We start from the raw sequence: 23685 nt of genomic DNA on the forward strand, positions 1-23685 counted from the left end.
CAGCATCAATTAATATTTTTAAATCAATCAAAAACCGAAAATTTTGGGAATATGATTTCCTGAGGGTCTCTGCCAGCATGAAGAACTCTGGTAAATTTACCTTCTGCTCAGGGAATTTGGTGGATGCTCTGCAAAAATCAATATTTGAAATGTTACTGTGGAATTTGACTCTCCTCTCATTTTGAGATTTATTCAAGAGAGATTACCAATTAACGGCTAGGTGTAGGCATCGATGTTCTTCTTTACAACTCTTATCCTGCACGACCCTTGAGGATGAATTTTGAATTAGTATGTCATGTTGGAAATAAGGCCCCAAACAGTTTTTTATTTGACAATTTTTGTATTAGCAGTTTTGTTTTATGTTCACTTTTACTGTGGTATCTCGATTTTTTAGAAGTCTGTTGGGTGTGGATCCAGGCACTACAAAGTGCTTTAGTTCGCAGCCCTAACTAACACGATTAAGAATATTACAAACCCCATACCCTTTATTATAATATTAGTAGTGGTTTAGAAGTAGTATTTCATTTTGTTCCTCAGCTGTGAAGTTGCTAAGAATTGATTTTCCTGTGCACGATTTTCAGGCTACCTGTTTATCAGCTAGAAATATAAATTTCTAATGAGACTGAAATGATAGTGTCCTTATCTCTGTTGGCGTTGTTGTTAAGATGTTTTAATTAAACATTAAGACATTTTTGTTAAACATTATGTCACTACTTTTTCAGAATATTGGTATTATTTTCAGGGAATCTATGTTCCTCCCTAAGAGAACTAGAAAAGAGGAAAGTACATAATTGATTTTCTTTAATTATTCAGGTATACTTTTAGTATACAGCAGAATATTTGGTGTGATACTTTCCCAATATCACAATGAGACTACCAACTGGTCCTCGTCATTTCTGATTCCTGCAGTGAATGATTATTAACACATGACGAGTTCATTTATTTATTTTGCATTAGTCAAAAAACAGCGATTTAGCTTTTATATCAGACTAAGAACATTTTTTAACAATTTGACAATTACATACACTCAAGCCCTACGAGGAAAAACCACCTAGGTGGGAATCAAACCCACGACCTCTGGGTTAGCAGATGAAAACGTTACTCTGCCGCCACTGGGGACCAAAAACACTTGTTTGGGAATGTGGAAAGCTCTGTAAAACTTGGGGAGAGCTTGATTGTTTAGTAATGGTTTATTGAGAGTCTCAGTAAATGAGTGAGGCCCAAAAATAATAAAATGTCATAAAATCTATTGGCTCACTGGCCGCAGGCTCTGCATGTTGAGCAGAATTTAAGTAAAAAAGAAATGGCAAAATCTTGGGCCTCATTTGCCATATTTTATTTTTCTTTAATTTTGGCTTTACTCAACTTAAAATATTTCATTTTATGATAATTATAGTAAGAAATTACTTGATTTCAGTGTTAAAGATGCATATTTATTTTTTAATAGAATGCCTATATATGTGGTATGATTAATCGCCCGAAATGAAATATTTTTCTATAAGTCTGGCACTTCAAAAAAAATTTATCGTTAGATGCCTTTTGTGAAGTTTTTAATGATTTTCGTAGCAAAATATTTTCAGTGATTTATGTATCAATTTTCACCGTAAAAAACTTTTGACTTGACCAGAATTGAACTGAGTCTCCCTTTTACCGATTAGGTATGCCAATCAGTGACTCTCTGCCAGTAACTGTCTCACTCAGTGCTTATTAATGTTTGGTTCTCTTGAGCAATATTTTCCATAGACATGCTATATCTTTTTCTTCAAGTGAACAGTTTGGTGAACTGGTTCAACACCTCTAAAGTTATAAGGTATGCTGTTTGAATGCTCTGGAAGACAAGGTTTTCTTTTATGTTTACCCACCTACAAACACCATTATCAACTCATGCCATGCATGTGACAGTATACAGTTGTGCTTTGGCATTTCTATGAGTACTACAAGTTTTCATTTTATGTTGAATAGCCCATGACTCCAGGGGTTTGGAGGTTTTGTGGGTCCCATGTTTTCTTTGAAATCTGCACGTGGCATGTGGGCTAAGTGCAGTTGGGAAACTCTGTTACATGATTTAATTAATAGTTTCAGGCATAATCTTTGTAATTGATGAATGTCAAAATGAAACATTGTAATTCCACATATAATCTTTAATGACACCTAGGTCTCAATGCATTGCCTGATGATGCCACACAGCAGTGAAACCTAGGTTGCGTTAAAGTTTTTATGTAGAATTGAAGTGTTATTTTGACATTACTCATCTGTCACATGATGGCTTGGTGTTATAATTCTTTATGGGTTAGCTCTAATATCATGGTCGGGGTAAATGATTTTTACACTTTGAAATTTTCTGTATTTTAATTCACATTAGGGAATAACTCAGTTAAAAGGCTCTAATCTTCTTTTGATTTGTAGTATATTACATACTGCAGGGTTTAGCAGCATAACTTCCTTATTTCAAACGCACAATGCTTTCAAAAAAAGAAGTTCTGTTGCCGCACCCTGTATAACCATTACAAATTAGCTTTTGAAAGTTTAGTCCTAAAGTAAATTCATCTGTGAAATATGTTAAACCAAATTGCCTAGCGTTCCACTGAATCCACATTCACGGGAGAAAATGAAGGGGGAGGGTGAATTTATCTGCTTATTACTTGGGGAGGAATGTGCCATTTCCCTGTTAATAAAAAAAGTGCCTTTTGGGTTGGGGTTGTTCTCCATTGGTCAGAGCTCAGCATAACTGAAAGCATAATTTTCGAAAGTAATTTTAAGAGCATACATATTTGGTCCATGAGGAATGAATTGCGTTAATTATGAAAATATATGCAGTTTCCAAATGCCATAGATTTTATCTTGACTTTTTTATAATTATATAATATAAAACCATAGTCTGGGAGATGCCACATGCTCCGCTCAAATTAATCTTGAGAAAAGGGTTGAAGGTGAAATGCCATGGAAGAGCAATGTTGAAGAAAATTTATTTAATGCATAGTGCTGCCAAAGAATTTGCAAGATATTCTCCACAAGTTGGAGTGCAATTCTTACTCTTAGAAACTATTAGTTTATGAGTGGTAACAATTAAATTCCTTGCATTAGTTCCCAAGCACTGTTTGCTGTTATCACAAACTTCAAGGGTAAAATAAAAACATGTTTGAGATCAGTTTGAAGTGGCACACGCACATAACTTGAGAAGGTGACTTGAATTGAACCCATCTCATCACCGAAAGATATTTATGTTATGGAGGGTGAGGTGGTGATAAAGGACCTAATGCTGCACTCGAATCCATAATGCCTCCACTCCACCGGTCCACCAGTCTTTGATCAGGGTGGCTGAGGGGATCTGTCTCTGGGCTGTACTGAGGTTCCCTGACCTGGTGGAATTGGGCTGGTGGGTTTCCTGGTGGCAGGATTGGGTGATGTGGCCCTGCATGCACCCTGGGGACATGAAATGGTTGATGGGTGTAATCAGGGGTTCCCCATGCAGGAGCCGCACTGAAACCACCCTGGCAGTCAAAAAACCTGCAGGAGTAAAATGTTTAAAAGAATTCATCTTAAGTATGTATCTGTATGTTAATTAACTTAATATAGCCCAACATTCATGGACAGTTTGTCGATATTACTCGCACAAAACCTTGAGGTTTCTCAAGCAAAATTCATTGGATTCAGGAAGGTTTTAAACCTTGGAGAAGTATATTTATTGATGGATACCAAAGTAAAACATATTTATGAAGAATATATGTGGCTTAATAAATGCAATGTAAGCATGTTAATTACAGAATTGAATGGCGATGACAATAATGACATTTAGCCTGCCCAGGATGCATATTTTGCAAGTTAAAGTGAAGTAATGGAAATACTGCAAAGTAACATTTTGCCCAGTTAACAAAAACTGGCCTGTGGTAAGCCAAAATGGAATGTCTAATGGCAGGTAGTTAACTAAGAGTGGCAACAGCAGTGTTGCAATATTAAAACATCTTACTTGGTCTTTGCCACATGCTAGCACTGCTCTAATTCTATAGAAAGTCTTCCTTAGTTTTCCATTAGCTTTTCAAATGTACATGTTAAACAGTGACTGTCAACAATAATAAACATGGGCATCAGAAGGGGTCTGTGCTATTCCTCCTGGCAAAATTATAAATGTTTTGTAAGAACTTCTTTCTCTACTGTATTAATCTACATCTGGGTTTGTTAAGGACAAGTTTGGTGCAACAATAGCAATAATTGACTACCTCTCCTACATGGTTTGGTTCATATATATCCAGGAGTAATCCTGATGACACCCATGTCTATATTAATGTAAACAATATAAATATAAAGGAGAGGAAAAAGTGTGAGGCTCTCGATTGTATTGAATGCTGTGTCACAAAAGGTTTTAAAGAGAGGGGAAGCAGAGCTAATATGTTAGTTAAGGATACTGATGTGGTCATTAGTCTTAGGAAAATATCGGCTAGTCATTAGGGAATGCCTTAACTTACCAAAGTCTGTCACCAAGGAATATTGGTCTTGGTGCAAGGATCCCCATAGAGCTGTAATATTGCTGTGCTAACACCTCGAGGTCATTCGTGTATTTTCTTTTCCATTTAGTTCTTCGATTTTGAAACCAAATTTTAATCTGCTTCCGAACATGTAAATAAAAGTTTAAATTAATGAAGTGGTTGACTAACAAGAATTCTCTGTAGGAAATACAAAATCAGTATCAGTCACTATGACAATCTTAATCTTATGACAATATGAAAGGTAAGACTCTGATCATGTATCTATTGGTTAAGCAGATGCGAAATATTTCGAGAGCACAGGATTTTTTGTGGTCAAATTATACACAACAAGGTTCAACGCAAGTAAAACAAGTGAAACAATGAAATCACGAATAATATGCTGGGATTGTTTCCTCATCTATATTTTTTCAGTGATATTACGGTGCTCTCGTGTGGGGATTTAATTTAGAATTTCAATTTTAGTATGATTAATTCACTTTCGCCTATGACGGTGGAAGAATTTATTGGACAATGAATGCCGAAATATTTGTTATGTATACGTTTTTTGCGAAAATGATGCTGATTTCAGTGTCATTTTACGCCCAATATAAACTGAATGCCCATGCACTGTATGCACTACAACCTTGACGTCGTGGAAGAGCTTGTGGGCATTTCGATGACCGCTAGAGCTGTACCGTTGGGAGCAATGATAATTGCTGCTGGTAGGGTCACCCATGCCAGATAGGTCGAAGGTTAGGAACCAGACGGAAGGTAGTACTCGCAGTGTCTGATCTTCAGTGAAGCGACTAAAGGCGTCTGACCCCAGTGGGGCGGCCATTTAGTGATTGTGTCACGTTAAATACACTATTGAGGAAGGCAACGGGAAACCACCTCAATTATCATTCCCAAGATAAATATGATGGTCACTACAGAGATTTTGACTCCTGGCCACTAAAGGAGTCAGCCCATTCGGCCGTGTATCGTTCCTGGCAGCGGGAGAGGCAAGGCTTCCGCGGATGCCATCCCACGAAACCAGGGAAACCGACAGCAGCAGGACGGAAGCAACAGAAGAAGACCAATTTAGTTAGAATAGGAACTTGGAATGTTAGGCCAATGTTGAGGATAGGCAAATTAGAGAATATTAAGCGAGAGATGGAAAGGGGAAATATAGATATTTTAGGTCTATGCGAGGTGAGGTAGTAGGATAGCGGGGATTACTGGAGGGATAGTTATAGAGTAATATACAGCGAGGGATGGCCATAATATTGAATAAAAAAGTAGGAAGAAGCGTAGTCAACATTGAGCAAGCAACGGGTAGAATACTAGTGGTACAGGTACAAGCAGAACCAACGAACTTGATCATTGTTCAGGTATACACGTACATGCCACGAAGAAATCATAGGGACGAAGAAATCGATAGGGTATAAAAATCAGGTAGAGAACATAATTTCATGTGTTCCTGCAGAAAAACATTTGATATTGATGGAGGATTGGAATGCGACGGTTGGCGAAGGAGGAGAGATGATGAGGTGGGGGACTACGGTTTACGTATGAGGAATGACCGCGGGGCAAAGCAATTGAATTCTGCAGAAGCACTTGGATTAGACACCAAAAAAGGTGTAGGTATACATGGAAAATGCCAGGTGACATAAAAAGGTATCAGTTAGATTATATTATGGTTAGACACAGGATTAAGAACAGTGTGAACAATTCGCACAGCTTCCCGGGATCGGATGCGGACTCTGACCACAATTTAGTTATGAAGTGTAGCGTTCGTTTCAAAACGATAATGCAGGGGCCGGGGTTAGGAAATGGAATGTAGAAGCATTAAATAGATTGTCAAGTAAGAAGTATCGGCAGGCTTGAGAGGAAATCGTGAGTGAGGTAAAAGAGCTGAATACTATCGAGGAAAAATGGAAATATATCAAAAAAGGGATATCGAAAGCCGCAAAAGAAACTCTAGGAACTGTAAATAAGAAAAGGACAAGGAAATCATGGATGAGATGATTAGAAAGTAAGATGAGAGAAGGAGATGTAAAAGTGCAAACACAGAGTTTGGCAGAAGGAAATACAAAGAGTTCTATGATAAATTGGGACATGTAACAGATAAAGCAAAATATGCGTAGTAGAAGACGCTGGTCAAGGATATGGAAAGTTTGCAGAGGAAGGGTGAAATCGGTACGCTGTACAAGACGGTTAAATCACTATCGGGAAGTAAGAAGGGAAGATCTCTGTTAACAGTTAGAGATAAGTCGGGTAAGATAATAGTTGGAACAGAAAAAATCCAAGAGAGATGGAAGGAATATATAGAAGAAATGTATGGTAAGAAACTTAGGCCTTCAAGCTTAGACATAGAAAGAGAATATGAGGAAGATGCTGATAGCTTAGGTCCAGGCTTACTCGACAATGAAATAGGAAGGGAATAAATGGAGATGAAATAAGATAAGGCCTTGTGGGTTGACAACATTCCTGCGGAAATTCTAAAAGGTGTAGGAAAATATGGGAGGAAGGAAGTCTATCTGGACTAACTCGTTGCATCTATGAGGAAGGAATCTGGCCAGAAGACTTCGTGAGATCAGTGTAAGTTCCTATTCCGAATAACGCAAAGGCTACATCATGTGAGGACTACAGAACAATAAGTTTCATTTCCACGCAGCTAAAGTTGTTCTCAGGATCATCAAAAAAGGATGGAGAGCAAGGCAAATGATTATTCAGGGGATAATCAGTATGGGTTTAGGAAGGGGAGAGGTACTCGTGATGCCATTGCAGGAATGAGATCGCTAATCGAGAGGAATATAGAATACAATCAGGACGTAACTGCCTGTTTCGTAGATTTCGAAAAGGCGTTTGATAGAGTGAACTGGGAAAAAGTAATGAGTAATTGCAGAATATATGAATTTGTTGAGGGACAGGAGGCTAATCCGCAACCTGTACATGTCTCAGATTGTTCAGGTGCGAGTGGGGGATGGAGAGTCCAGATGTGGAGAGTCGAGATGGGCAGTGTTAGGAAGAGGTGTAAGGCAGGGTTGCCCATAATCACTGGTGCTGTTCAACGTATATGTGGGAGAAATAATTAAAGAGGGTTGGGAAGAACGGGAGATTGGAATGAAAGTCGGAGGGGAATTCAGAAAATCAGTCAGTTTTGCCGATGACCAAGCTTTAGTTTGCCACTCAGCCAAGGGGTTTGAAAGGATTTCCGAGTGAATTGGAAATTCAGTGTGATAGATATGGGATGAGAATAAATGCTAATAAAACAAAGGTTATGTGATTTTCCAGAAGTTCAGTGCATAGGCATTGGATGTGAATGAGTAAACAATACGATGGTAATGCGATTTTCCAGAAAGAGAAAAGCAAGTTAAATGTTAAAATGGGAGGGCAAAAACTAGAGTAGGTTGAACAGTTCACGTATCCCTGAAGTGTTTTGCACCAAAATGGTCAAGTATTAGGGACATAAGGAGAAAAATTGCTTTGGGTTGAGAAGATTTCAGAAGAAATAGGGAATTGATGACAGGGACGTCGAGTAAGGATATTAAGAAAAGGCTCGTCAAAACTTTGTTATGGAGCGTAGTTACGTACGGCGTGGAAACATGGTCACTGAAGCAGGGCGATAGACGTAGATTGGAGGACTTTGAAATGTGGGCTTGGAGAAGGTGAAGTGAACGGAAAGGAAAACAGAAGAGGAAGTGCTAGATAAGGTGGAGGAGGATAGGGGATTGTTCAGAGAAATCATAAGGAGGCAGGGAAAATGGATGAAAAGCATATTGATCAGCAGTGGGATGATGAAGATTGTGATAGAGGGGAGAATGTTTGGCAAACCAGGGAATTGCAGGAATAGGATAGGAATATTGGACGGGATGGAGTGAGGAAAGAAGTATTCATAGATGAAGAGGGACTTTTTATAGATTAGGATGATGGGTTGTGTTTTGTTAGGATAAACAAAATATTTATTTGGTAGTTGGGTCCATCCAAGTTCCACCTTAGCCGGTGGATTTCCTAATAATAGTAATCTGATACGACGTCTTATTTTGATTCTATGGATATTTGTATGAGCATACTTTCTTGTGTTATTCCGTAGCTTTCTTAACGGCTATTTAAAAATATAATTTAATGTGCGAAATCATCATAAGAAAGTTTTATGTATGTATGTTAATACATGAATAGGAAGAATAAATCCACCATACTGCTCATATATAAACTTTTTTGAATCCGGTATCTCAGCAACAGGCCACTTTTTACAATGGTTATTGAATAATGTGAATCTGGTTATTGTAAAGATGTAACATTGATTCTCTTTTGGCTCATAGTTAGGTGATGTTTGCACCCCTTGTAATGAGGCGTTTTATATGTGGAAAAACATGTGATTGCCAGTATTTCGTCGCTTAATTTTTCGGTAATAAAAGTCTACTGATTTATAAAAATATAATGTTTTAATAGGAAAGGTGAACATTAAATATCGCCGCGTCCACATCTAATCCGCGATGCGCCATGCAATTCATCGCGAAATAATCTGGTGGACTGCTGCATTTTAATAATTGAATTGCTAATATTTTTAATAGTTATTTGGACTGAAATTGTTACATTAAGCGTAAGGGATTTTGAGAACCATGGTGTGCTGGTATTAACGGTGGCATGAGTGAACTATTACTGTGAAGTGTACTTTTTAATAACATTGTTATTTATGATGCTGCAGCTGAACGAAAGTTTCCGTCGCCAAGAATATTTTTTCAATACATAAATAAACCAGGAATTCGTAATTATTTGGCTTTTTATACGCTGTATTCAAAATGAAATACAACTATTCCTATTGAATCTGAAAATGTTCTTCACTACGGTAGTTAAATTACTTCTTAGAAATGCGAAGTTCAATGGAAAAAGTTCGCTATTTGCATGCAAATATTGAGCGTTACTTTGTACAATCCAAGATTATATAATATGTACTCCATCCCTGGGCCAAATCAAGCAGTACAAAATGAGGCGCTTGATATCCCAGCATTCCGTTTTAAAATGAATTACGGTGATGAAATGCACTAGAAGTACCATTGTATTTTTTAAGTTGTTACTTCAAAATACAGTTTAGGTTCCTTGAGTATGGATTCCATATTTGATAAACCTTTCTTCTTTACTAATTTTTAGCACTTAAAAATGATTTGAGATGGAGAAATGCACTCATATACCTGAGTCTCAGTGAGCTTCAGACTCTTGGAGAGGTGCAGCCTCTTGGACACGGAGAGATATTTGCTGCGTTCAAATTCTGCTTCTAAAGCTTTGACTTGAGCGGCTGTGAAAGCTGTCCTCGGCCTCTTCTTCCGCTCTTCGTTGGCCGCACCCGAGGAGCTGCCCCGACTGCATCTGCCGTCCTCTGAAGTGACAATCGGGACATAGTTATTTATACTCATCTCATGACGGATACTTGGTGAGTTCATGGATCACATGTATTTAAAATCACTCTTACAAGTTCAATGAGCAGGCTTAAGTTATCATACATGAATTTTGGATGTTTGTTCTGATTGTTTAGTGTATTTATCTCCATTTTCATCATGAGGCCTTCTTGATACTTTTGATAGCCTTTGCAAACATTGAACGCAAAATATTAGATCAAATATTTCGCAAACAAATGTAACGTAAGTTGAGAACTTAACTGATGTAAATAAATTTTACGTTCGTTTAACATTTTTAAAGAAATTCAAGAACTATTAAGTTAAGAGTTTTTGCAAAATGTTCCTCGCATCGCATAATCAAGAAAACACATTTTTCATAGAAAAAGATTTTAAGATCATTATTAGCGTTATTATTTTAATATTTTAAACCATCACTCCACCCTCCGTTTACTTTTCCTGAGGATGAGGATACTTAACTACGCAATGACCTAAGTAGTCTCGTGTTGCTGCAAAAAAACAAAGAGATGTACGATACCTTATGAGCTCGGGCTCCTGAGTTAATATTAAGTAGGAAAACTAAAGAATGGAAGTAGACTCCAGCTACCGTAATTTTGCGATTTTATTCTGTGTATACCCTCAACATTCAAACCAATCTCAAGGTTGATGACTGCAGTGGTGGTGGATTTCAAATAAGAGTATTGCATAATTATTCCCTTGCAGATTCTGATATTTTTCGGTTACAGGGTCGACATAGGCGTTCTCATCGTTTCGCATTTCTTATTCATAATCCAAATCCCCTTTAAGTTTACCCTCTCATAAAAATAACTTTTTGGCTTCGGTTACGTTGCTGTAATTGGCGATAACAGGATGCTAGATTGGGTTTTATATTGTGCCTATTTGTATCCTAGGGAGCGAAAGTAAGCATCTTCGTCAAATTGCCCTGTCACAGTTGCTTGTTTCCATATCATCCACACGCCTAAGCTACCATGTATAGTGTGTAACGTGCACTGCGCGCACAGCACTATTGCATTCCAATTTTTTACCTTCAAATGTGACGCAACTGTAAAGTTTCGATGCCACTGTTGCAATATTTGACTTTCCATATCCAGTATAAATTCCCATGATAAAAGATATCGATCAACGCACCGTAATAACGTTGAGAATTTGTACCAACCTCTATTGAATAAGACGTGGCGCTGCATTATGAATGCGATGCCACTATTCATTGACATTATAACGTCGATGCGTCGAAAGTTTTGTGATTATCCTATGTAAATACATGAACATAGGTTTATCTATCCGCGGGGTCCAAAGTCAAGCATCGCAAACCCATGACTCATATTAGCACAGAAAAATAATAGAAAAAGTTGATTGAATTTGTCATACTTGTGATCGATGAGGGGGAATCCGTAAACGATTGTGTCGGAATGCTTTACAGCCACTCTTCCTCGCCTCCCAATCGAATCGTCCTTTCGCATCGTCGGGATTCTCTGTGCCCCCGGCTTGCGTACCGAACAAATTCGTCCGCTAATCCCACCCTTCCTTTTTTCCCTCCCCTTTCTAGGCCTCCTCCCCTTCCATCCCTCCCATCCGAACACATCCCCATCCAACCGCGCGCACGATTTCAATAAGGGGAGCAGGCGAATGCCTCGACGGGAGTTGCCGTGGTGTGAGAGGGGGGGATGGAGGGATTCCCTGTTTATTTTAAGTAAAAGGTCATGACGTCCCCCTTTCAGATTAGTCGGATAGGATGAAGCGGAGAGTGAGCGGTATGGGAGGCGGTGAGGGAGAGAAATAATAGAGGGCTGGACTGAAAGGAGTTCGGCACCCGAGGGAGGCAAAGGGGTTACGGGCTTGGTATGTGCAGTGGAGGGAGGTTGGTGACGGCGGAGTGGAGGGGGGGGGGTAAAAGGGAGCGGGGGCTTGGAGGAGAGACAGAATCTGAGGGGCAATGCTTAAGGAGAATGGGGTTGTAGGGCTGAACTGAGAGGGTATGTATGTATATAGTATACATATTTACCGATGAACAACCCTTAAACGGACAAGTTACACGCTAGGAAGCCCAATTCAGCAAATACACCGCTGTTAATATTAGCGGTCAATACTTTGTCGTTGGAGGACATTTCGACAAAATATTTGGCTTTCACAGGAGTAAGGGTATTTGCACGTTTTCGCTACGCTCTTATCATCTTGTCTCTAGGTAGCGATTACCTAAGGGTTGCTGGTTTTTGGCAGAAGAATAAGAGATTCGAACTGCATTCATCAATGTATTTATTTAATTCATATGTTACAGTGTAGTAAAACTCTATGCATTATATGCGTTAAATCCTCGGACACGCAAAAGTGTATTAAACCTTTTGTGTTGGATTTACACGGTGGGGCACGGGTTATATGCGAGAGATTTGCTCTTGAAATAAGCGTGGATATCGTAGTTCGAATAGGACACTTCAGCCAAGCATTTCTTTCCTTCCAGAATAGTTATGCTCTCACGGGCAAGTGGAATTTCGTCATCTTCTGATTGTCATACTTGTTTCGTTTGTGGCTTTGTCTCACGAGATTTGTCATTTCGATAGTTTTTATTTTCCCGTAATTAAACGAGACGGCGGGCGAGGTCGGTTGTGGATAAAATGGGTGGAAGAGCAAGGGGAGATATAGCACGAGTGAAGCTCGGGGATTGGCAAGAGGAAGAGATAAGAGACGGAGAAATGGAGAGGGGAAATTTCCTCTGAGGCAAAGGGAGTTAACAAGCCCCTTCTTGGCGGAATGAGAATGCGAGAGGCGTAGGGGTATCTAAGCTTAAAGGGTGTTAGGGTTTAAAAGATTGCGAAGCACCGCTTTACTGGGGAGGGGATGGAAGAGATGTGTCGGTGTTAGGAGGGGTAGATTAGAAAAGAGGGAGGGTTCGCCAGGGAGGGGTGAGAAGTGATGGGCGGGAGAAGGGAGGAGCCGAAGAGGTGGGGCAGGAACTGTTTTTTGACGGAGGAGTAGGTGAAATTTATTCAGGAGCCCTTAATTAGGGAGGCAGCTCCTTTCGGTGACAAACAACTCGCTAAGTGCCGTCTAATTGCGGCCGCGGGGCATTTGTCAGTGCCAGAGGCGAGTCGGAGGAGGGGGAGGGGGAGGGTGGAGGGATTTAGGGGCGTGGAGGGGGGGGACGGCTGGTGAGGCATAAGGTGCCAAAGCGAGGGACGTAAAGAGCTAGGAATGAATGTCTCGGGAGACTAGCACGGAACAACCGCAAGGCGATGCTGCGCCTTCACACCTCGCCCTATCCGCTGTCTTCAATCTTCACATGGCCTCTCCCTCCTCGCACTTTCATTTTAAATCCTCCTCTAGCCTCTCATTCATAGCTTTGACGAGTTTTCTGTCGGTTATGATTAGAAAATACTGTCGCGAGTATAGGGCCGTATGATGGAAATTGAATATCGCGGAAGGGTCGATTTATCAACTTTGTTCAGAGTAATCAGAGTACTTCATGAAGGATTCAATATTTTCCCTACATATGATGTGCCTATTTGAAGTCTTCTCGAATTTTCCACGAAGAACTTCGGGACCTCGAACTTCGAATTACCTGACCTGGGCCCGAGAAAACTTCGTATAAAGTATGTAGCCATTGTTGCATATGCGTTAGGGCTATGGGGCTCAACGATCATTTGACGGGGTGCCAATTTTTACGCCCCGTCGTCTATTAGGGCCTGTTTAAGAGTTTAATGATAACGATATGGGCTAAATGCAGAAAGCAACCGATGTCAAGAGGTCTTTCACCTGTGGGTGACTTGATTCGTATCCTTTTACGATCGACTTTTGGGTGTATCATACCCACTCCCATACGAGATCGCTACCGACCGCGACTGAGGTCGGCGTTTCGATTTGGAAGTAGAGTAGACAAGGCTCTAGTTGCTATTCGAGTGAGCTTGATTATTGCAGCCAGGATCTCGTTTCAGAAAGCTACCGGTCAATTTTCAAGTAATCGATGTTTGGTTCTGATATAATTACATGGTCCTACAATCATCACGTCTATTTTTCAGAGAATGTGTGGCTTAGAATGCTTCAAATTACCTTTACTGTTGTTTTTAGAGGACTTGTAAATTTACTTGTAGCCTTGGGAAATCTGGTTGTTCGGATCATACTAGTGACCATTGTAAACAATGCATTTTTTATTATTTGCTTCAACCATCAAGTAAACTATTAAGTTATGCAATGGGCTAACATTTTTGTGCTATGTTGTCTCCGGCTTATGGAATTAACATAACATGTTGAAATGAAATAAAATTATTGACTTTGTAATTCCACACACTTCATTTAAAATGCCACCCAGATTTCGACGTTGCACGTCATCATCAGGCGTTGTCAATGACGACTATGACCATCATGACCTGACGATGACGTCATGTCATGATCACGGACAACGCCTATAATGACGTTCAACGTCGAAACCTGGGTCGTGCTTTAAATAGTGTGTGGAATTACAAAGTCAATAATTCCATTTCATTTCAACAAAGAAAATGTGTTGGTGATTATCTTAAACGGATTGGTATTGGGGTCGATAAAAATATTATCATTTTGAGTTAATTCCTGCGTGTCTGGTATCATGTCCTCCGCATCAACTCAATGTTTTTTTAGATGGAAGGTCAAACTTAGAAATGGAATATCGCACAAGTTTACGTCAAAAACTCGCGTTTACGACGGAATCCAATGTTTTTGAATGCGACAATGCATGATATTTCTTCATAAACAATTACATAAGCATCTTACTTTGCAACCGATACAACACAATATCGCCTGCCCGATTAAATAGCTTATTGAATGCGTATATGGAACCCATCTAGGACATCTCAAGAAACTGTATTATTTTTTCCTTTGAATCGTATTCGCTCAACAGACATCACGGTATGTGTTGCCTACACCCCATTGAAATATTTCAGACCGCCAAAAAACATATAAGATACATAATGCGTCATAGAGTGTGCTTTAGGTGGATGTTAATATACGAGTATAAAAAGGGTATTTTGAGAAAAGTTTAATTCATTAGCTGTGTTTTTAGGAATTTCTACGTAGACATTCGACTAATTTTAAACTTGAAAGAATATTCAAGTACTTTGTTGCTTATAAAATTGATGTAAACCCAAGATAGTATTTACATGCAAACAGAAGAGTATCCAATCCTTTCTGCAATTCGCAATGTTGGCGAATCATTTACAATGCATGATAACAGCGTGAAATTGTAACTAAGAAAGATTCGGTCTTAGCCAACCGCTTTACTATGGTTTCATGGGCGAAATAGTGCAGTTCGCTTTCATGTTACCCCTATGCGTGGTGAAATCACGCATTGGGTGACAGGGAAGCAAGGATGGAAGCAGCTGCTTGCCCTGATCAGCTCTTGGTTTCACAGTAGGAGTCACGTAAAGACATATCCAAAGATTCTAGAAACGGTAGTTGGTTTATTAGGGACTGCGCCTTGGGAAATTATCAATAACTAACTAAAGATCTTTAGCAGATACCCCCAAATCGATGGCTATTACAGGGTTTAATTGGAAATTAGTGCAATAACATACTTGTTCAAGATTCAGCTGAAGAATTTGACATTTTTATAAGGAGGGTGCTGCAGAAATGTTTGCATGAAGTCAAATCGTATTCGGAAGTAAAATGTAACAGACATTGCGTTTGTACATGACTTTTTTTCCCAGAAATTAGAATTGTAGCATTCCCAAAAGATTCTGCGAACTTATGGCGGACATTTTTGGTTCGTCACAAATTGTAATCCATTGACCCATTTCCCTTTCTTTGACAATTAAATTATATCTCTGTAGTAACGGCAGAAAACAAATGATTCATTTTTGTTAACAAACATATATCTTATGTCACATTTATTTTATCCTGAAATCGTAGAAATGTCTTCCAGCTGTTAACTTATGAATTTTAGTATGCTTATCGCCACCCACGAAAACAATGAAGGACCACCGTCGGACATCAGATGACGTTGGAGTAACGTAAAATATTACAGAGAGAAAAAATGCTTCATTGTTTTTAAAAGATATTTATAAATTTCACATAATGGCTTGAGATTCTCATAATAATCCTATTACTGTAACAAATTTATTAAGTCAACGAATGCGGCGAATGAAATGTTAGCATCAGCATTCAATGCGGCGAATGAAATGTTAGCATCAGCATTCAATGCGGCGAATGAAATGTTAGCATCAGCATTCAATGCGTCTTGTGAAAGAGTTCGAGTGGCTGTTTTGTTAGCTAACTAGATGTAATATCTTCAATTGGAAGACATGAATCTTAGAAAATTTTTCCGTGTTTATGATTAAATTCAAATTAATGAAGTGATAAGGATTCCAATATCTTCGTTTAGACTTTAAGACGCAATGTGTCCTCGACATTGAATGCACATGATTGAATATATTAGTCTAAGTCAAAATATTTCCAACTTCCATGTCAACCACAAGATTTAAGCGTATTAAATAAATAAAAGATTGAATTATATTTTTGCGAAAAAAGTCATTGGGTCATTGGGTTAAGTAAAAAATTTGTATCATAATGCTTTCAGACTTGGATGTTATCATCAGACCAAATATTTAATTCAGCATCGGGATTGGTATAAAACATATTCAGAGCACCTAGTCTTGAGTTTAATTACCTAACTGATATTTTGCGTAAAAGTAGACCAAATTTTATACATAAGGATTTTCAGTGCTAACGTAGTGTACTCAATTTCATGAAGCATTAGTTGAGTGCATAGTATGAACGCAAGGTGGTGTGGCTCAAAATGTAATACTAGTGTAATATTAGTCGAGAGTTGAGGCCAAATTCAGCGATTATATCAAGCCAAAAATTTAAAAAGAAATTTATTTACTGATCAGATATTTAAGGTTTAATAAAATCTGCGTATTCATCTATTTACCTTAAATGAAATATGATAATAAGGATAGCCCTGTCTTAGAAAATACACCACTATTACAGTTGCCCGAAGAGGTTATCGGAATGGATTTTGCTCATAACTCTGGTTTTCCACAAATGAAAAATGCCTGGAAATGCATCCAATGTTGTACTTTTATCCCGTTGAATACTTCTGTCACCAATAAAAATAAAAATGAATTATGTATGTACCTCTAGCTGCGTGACACAACACTTTCCGCTGTTTCTTTATTTCATGAGTCAAAAGTGTTTTAGAATTAATAGCTTTAAGAAGTTTAAGCGAGATGTTTACATTAAGTTTCTAGTGCGGATACAATTTAGTAAATATTTTGACTTGCATAGTATACGAGTATAACGTCGTGTAATTTGGTAATCCAAGTTTCCTCAAAATATGTCAAAATTGGTTCTCTGATACAATAAATCATAGGCTGAAGGTCTTGGTTTCGAAATGATCGGCACCGATGGAAAACTTAGTGTGTTTGCTACAGTATGTGTGTATGCCCCACTACATGGCTAACAAATATTCGTTCCCATGGAAATAGATATAAGGAAAAGGGATACGCACACCTATAAAATACGAACAAAGGAATGGTGGGGAAGGTGGAATTAAGCAGATCACAAGCCCCAAAGCTTTCCTTGACTGGGAGTTTACCACGGATATTCGATTCATATGTATATATATATATATATATATATATATATATTAATATATATATACACACATACACACAAATATATATATATATATATATATATATATATATATATATATATATGCATATAGGTATATATTTATACACCCACACATACATATATAATATATATATATAATTATATACATATATATACGGTATATAAACAGTAAGATAACAGCGTTAACCCTCGGATTGATGATTTAACTACTATGAAATAGAAACGACTAGCTGGAAGATTTTACAGCCCAGTTATTTTTATTGAAATATAAAACTATATGTATCCATTATATTAAAAATATACAGTATTTACTTGCAGATCATACTATGAGGATATAATAGTAGGTACTTATGAGAAATAACACATTACATTTGGTCTCAGTAATGTCACTTTTTGGTGCTCCACCGGGGAGATAAAGTAATTCTGTAAAAATTTCAAAGAGATAGATTACGAAATTAAAATCAATAAAACCACGCAGACCATGATAAAAAATATCGCACCAGTCTATCCATTATTAATGGCTTCGGCTAATATTAATCTGGAAATTTCATATTTTACGATGCGTCCTGCTTTCACAAATCAAATTATAGTATAGCATATATATGTACATTTTCCTCTCAAGATGAAGAGTAACAATTTTGTCTTCAAATTTTCTGAGGCGGTAAAAAGTTTCTTTCATAAATGAATCATTTTGCATCCTTCTACAATTCAGATGTCACCAAGAAAGCTTTCACGTAAACATAGGTCAATATTTTGGGCTCACCCAGTATTGGAGCACACTGTGATATGTTGCTCTTATGTTGGGTATTTCACTGAGAACGAAAATATAATTACAGTTTTGCCCCATTAGTTACACCGAGTGCTGTACAAAGGAGAAGGGGTCGTGGGCGCTTAAGCGGATGCGCATCACTTCAGACGAAGCGTGATTGCCCGCAGCGTTCGTTCATCCGCGTCACATGCGGGTTATACGGCCGTGGTAATTCCTCAGGAGCTTAACGAGCGTTTCAACGTCCCCGTGAAGTCTCACCTCAGTTTTATGGCGGCGCTTTATTTTCTCGCGTGACTTTCATTCGAAAATAGCTCCGCCGAGAAGTCAGACGCGATGTGTTTATCCTCTTATGAAAATCGCGCTTATGCAAGTGACAAAACATTGGAAAAACCCATCTGCCGTCGGCCTCCTTTGCTGTTTAATCTAGCGCATTAGAAATTCGCGGAGCATGAAGCTCTTATTAATGCACGAACATAACTTATTTATTATTGCTAATTTCTCTGTTTAAATTTTGTGCGGGCGTTGCGGTGACAACTTAAGTTCACGACCTTGCTTATAGGTCAGGGAACGCTGTCGTCTGAGTTGTGAAATCGAACCAGTTTGCAAAGAATATAATTTTTATTTAAAATTCTATAGGCAGATTCATGCTAATCCAATCGAAATTTCTTTGGAAAAATAACCTACCTTGTTTCCTTCTGTGAATTATGTTTCAGAATAGAGGTCTAATGTGTCTTGTTGATAAAATTTTATTGTTAATTACTGATTGTATTTTTTTATAATTTAAACGTACTCTATCTCTGCATAAACTGTTACGTCGTCTTCATAATGACTTATAACTATCAAAAAATGTTCTAAGTCTTATATTCAGCTGAAATTATGGACAATTATTTTAAAACAGCCTTAATTATGAACTAGCGTTTTTATTGACATGGGATGTTAAAGATTGTGATAGAAGGGAAAATGTTTGGCAAACGAGGAGGGGGTAGGACTAGGGTATGGATGTCGTACGAAGTGAAGTGAGGAAGGAAGCATGCGGACTTGATTAGGGCCTTATTGTAGTGTGCAGGTGAGGTTTTTATTAATGGAAGTGGCAAGGGAATTGCTACTGCACCGTTTGGTAACTTGTACTTATCCAAAACTTACCTTCACCGGTAGATTAGCAAAAATCCAAACAAAATTCTGAATTTTTGCATTGTGAGCTAAAATCTTGGGTAAAGTCGACCGGTATCTCTATGTTCACGAAATCAATCATATATTTCTTTTTAGTCAAAGGGAACTAAGTTATTTTACAAATGTAAGTATAAATTACACCGTGGTTATAGTCCTAGGCAACGGGAAGATAAAAGAGGAAGAATAGCAATTTTGATAGCCATATTTTTATTGAAATTCCATCACATTTATGAGTGCAATCTCTGTATTGCAATACCCTACGATTTCTAAGTAATATCTCCACAAATTTCTCTATTCTGTCTCCATTGGCGTTTCCTGGGCGCCTGAAGGAAAATGTTCCTAAGCTCGTTTTTCACGGCTGGATCGTTTCCAGCCAAATTGCTCGTGTTCAGAATTTCATCCTAAAAGTTTATGCACGTGTGCATGTGCTAATGGCATGATTTGCTGGTGTGCTTGTTGGCTGTTATTTACTCGGCTGGACACACGACTGCTTTGCTCATTGGCCTTTCTGTCGCCCTTGTTAAATCTACGTGTTTATCCATGACGAAGCCTCACATACTAATACCTGAGAGTGCTTTGCAAATTTCTCGAGTGAATATTAGGAAAAGTCTTGGATGGAATATATTCTTATTTTTCATCTCTGTAATGCTTTTTACCGCTCTTATTTCTGGAGAATTAATACACCGTTGCTGAACATTACAAACATAACTCCGTAAACATTTTGATCTTTGGCAGTTTTCTGAAACTTACCTATAGTATTACTTCTCAATCAATAAAATCAAATATTTCTTTTTGCATTTGGGTAATGCGTACGTATCCATAGACATACGAGCAAACTCATAAAATATGTTTAAAACGTTCAATTAATAGTGCGTGCACGTATGTTGAAATTATTGAGAAAAAATCAAGAGAATAAATGGGGTATTAATAAAAATAGCCCGCAGAATAATATTTTGCAAGTTGCTCAATTGAATTTTTGGTGCTCATCGATCTTTTTGAACATAATTTCTATTTAAAATTTTTAATATTACGTCTCTATACGTGTAAAAAAATCTGGTATAGAGTCTTGTAATGTATAGCATACAGATCTTGGGTCTAGTATAGGGTGTTGTAATATCATGTTAAATATTAATCTCATATCATATACCAATCTAAAAATCAGTTCTTTTACCTCTTAGAGAATACTCGAAAGTGATTAATGTTAGATGATCGGGTATGAGATCTCAGTCAAATAGTATACTTCAAATTTTCAACTACTAAATTTATTATGATATTTGGGCGCTGGAATTACCTTTTGCGTGAGGAAGTCGTTCCAACTTTATCCCTTAAATGGGTTCGCCACATTGCTTAGTTCCTATTTTTTCATATTTTATCCCATTCCTATTATTCATATTTATTTTATGGTGATTCTCTACTTTTTCTTTTTTAAAAAGCCCAGGTGAAGTAAAACTTACTAAAGGTGAGGACCTTTAGTAAGTTTTACTGCAATTGGTCTTTTTTTCGGTCTTCTTCCTCCCTGTTGTGTCAATTTCTCGTTTTACCTCGGCTAGATGATGGTTTTAGCTTCAATGCCGGGAGACGTCGTTGAAAAGGAGTCCCGCAGCTCAACGTTTTTATGGCCTGAGGAAGTAATGATGAGCGAAGAAAGATGTGAGCAGCATACAGCATGGTCGAACGGTTAATGTCGTATATGAATCCCAGGCGGAAGATTGCTTCTCTGGGAAGAGACGGCGACAGATTTTACTTGAAAACCAACGGTATTTTCTTACTATCCTCTTTTTTTCTCATCAATCTTTAAAGACATGTCGTCAGATCTCAGTTGCCCTGTTATGCTTGTGTAGGCGTTATGATGATTTTCAAGAAGGTATATGCGATCGCCTAGTTGGATGAATCGGTAGTAGCTAAAACAAGGAGGTCGAGACGGAAATAATTTTTTGTATTATTTCCTCCTGTGTTTTTTGGCCATGCGAAATAATGACACATGCTGTGTTGTTTCTTAGTCTGAGTACTAATGAGCCTTGTTGTCCTTTCCTATTCTGCCAAGGTGTTTGCTTTTTAGATACCTTGTTGTAAGTAATAAGCGGCTGTTCTATCTTAAGTGGCATTTAGCGATCAATTGTTGCTGTTCATTCTGTGTTGTTTTATTTCATGTTTTTGGAAGCAATTTTTTCAAAATGTAAAGTAAAAGGGATATTAATTGATGTAAAATGTTGATTGAAAATATAAAATTAATTATGAGGCTGCTTCATATTTGTGAAAACATAATTAATTCTTAGTAGTTTTCTTCAAATTTTTTGACAAATCTACGGGTTACGGCCTCGTCGTCAGGAAAATTAACTTGCAAACTCCTTGTTTCTGAAGATGAGCCCTACATTGACGCGAAAGATTGGATGCAAACACTTCAGAAAGTTATCGACACCAATAATCAACCCTGCAAAAGTCTACACTCAAAATTATTTTGTGCAGTCACTTGAGAAAAGTGTGGCATTGAATTTAGTGAAACCTTAGCCGACCGTAGCGACTGAAAAGGCTGATCACCTTGTTGCAAGTAGAGATAGAGGACGAAAGAATATTATAATATTTCATCCAAAATTAATATTTCGCTCCTTATGCTCTCGTCTCAAAATATTTTCTGTTGACGGTTGCTTTTAAGTAAGTATTTAAAATACTTGTAGATCTAGTGGTTATATTTTATCATCATTAGAGAAAAATTACGAACTAAAAGTGGTTGATCTGTTGACAAATATGAATGCGAAAAATAAAATAAGGTTGTTTTTAAGAAGACATTGAGGGAATCTTTAAATAAAAAATCGTGAATATTTTTCTAAAGATGAGTTTGGGCAGTCCTCAAAGGCTTTTGCTAGAATTGTAAACTAGGTTTTATCTGGTGCTAAAATTGCTTCGATTTTTTAAAATTAACTGTAACGAGTACATTTTGTGACAACTAGTTGCGGTGCATATTGCTAACAATAATTAGAAATTCACTTCACAACCCTCAGAAATTTACATTGTTTGGTAAACGTAAAAAAAACAAATTTGGATTGATTTAGCACATTCATTTGTGGAAAGTTTCTTTACAGGTCACGACTTTCTGCGGGAGATTTGCGCCAGTCAAAGAAAATTTTTATTTCGTTTTTTTCGGAATCCTTTAATTGGCCGGTGGAAATTCCCCAATCACGACAAATGTTTGAGGCGACGTGTCACCGTGGAAACACCAACAATTAAATCTTAAGCCGCATTTAGATACAGCCTTTGAGGTTCTCTGAGGGGGATGGTGCGGGTAGGGTGTTTTGAGAGCAATCTGGTGGAATGACGGGGCGGGGACCGCGGAGAAGACGGGATAAGGGCTGAAGGAGGAGGGGAAGAGTGTGGCAGGACGTAAAGAAGTGAAGACGAATGGGGATAGACCACCGGAAGCTAATTTTAAGAAATTTACGGGAGTCGTCGCGTTAAGAGGGAGCGAGCGAGAGAGAAAGAGAGAGAGAGAGAGAGAGCAGACGCGGGCACGGCCGCGTCGCCGAAGGGTAGAAGAGCTAGAGGGAGGTATACTCGGGGTCGGGGCGAGGGGGAGAGGTGAGTGGATTGGGGTGTGGGGGGATAGAGGAGAGGCGAGAATCCGACGGGAAGAAGAGAGGCGGAGGAGGAGGAGGTGGGGCGGGAAGATCAGCGGGCTACACTCACGGGAGCTCGCACGCAGCGGAGGGGCATGAATCTCCCGCGAGGAAACGAAAATTGGGAGTCTGGGTCCATTGAGTTTCCATTATGGCCGCCGTCGCTAAATGAACGGTTATACAAACACAAACAAGAGGGATGGAAATGAAGGGAGTGGGAGGGCGTTCGCCCATTCCTCCTCCTGCTCTCCTCCCTTCTGCGCCCGACGAGGGAGGATTGGAGAGGTAGATAGCCCCACCTACTACTTCCTTATCTCGGCGAGGCAGGTGGAGGTGAAATATTTCCGTTCCATAATTTACTCGCAGCACGTGCTGCGGAATGTAACTCCTAATTGGACGGTGTTAATTTACAGGATGCGATTAAAATTTTATGGCCTCTTATTACGGAAAATGTTAATTACGTCTACTTCGACTTCATTATGACTATGATTACAGCTACTCACTTGTAAAGGTGATGATTTACCGTTGCTGATTTATGATTCGATCCTGCGCTTTAGATTTTTTGTAATCTTGGAACTTCTTCTCATACCCTATTGATGCGATGTAACTAAGTCGTGTTGAATGGTTTGTATAATTTTTTCGGGCCCTGTAAGTCTCTCGTTTCTGTCTCCTCAATC

The 23685-nt window shown here is 38.5% G+C and overlaps 1 protein-coding gene across 1 annotated transcript in view; it reads right to left on the reverse strand.

The window, feature by feature from the left end:
- Nucleotides 1-2992: 2992 nt before the first annotated feature.
- Nucleotides 2993-23685, reverse strand: part of LOC139685701 (homeobox protein GHOX-7-like) — a 41914-nt gene continuing 21221 nt past the window's right edge. The window contains exons 2-4 of the mRNA XM_071582712.1: nt 9638-9822; nt 4464-4600; nt 2993-3507 (exon numbers count right to left, since the gene is read on the reverse strand). Of these exons, the coding sequence (XP_071438813.1) occupies nt 3225-3507; nt 4464-4600; nt 9638-9822 (605 nt within the window). The 3' untranslated portion in view covers nt 2993-3224. The remainder of the gene's footprint in view (nt 3508-4463; nt 4601-9637; nt 9823-23685) is intronic.

This window comes from Hetaerina americana, unplaced genomic scaffold, assembly GCF_022747635.1.
Source record: "Hetaerina americana unplaced genomic scaffold, ioHetAmer1.1.p SCAF_1, whole genome shotgun sequence".
NCBI lineage: Eukaryota > Metazoa > Arthropoda > Insecta > Odonata > Calopterygidae > Hetaerina > Hetaerina americana.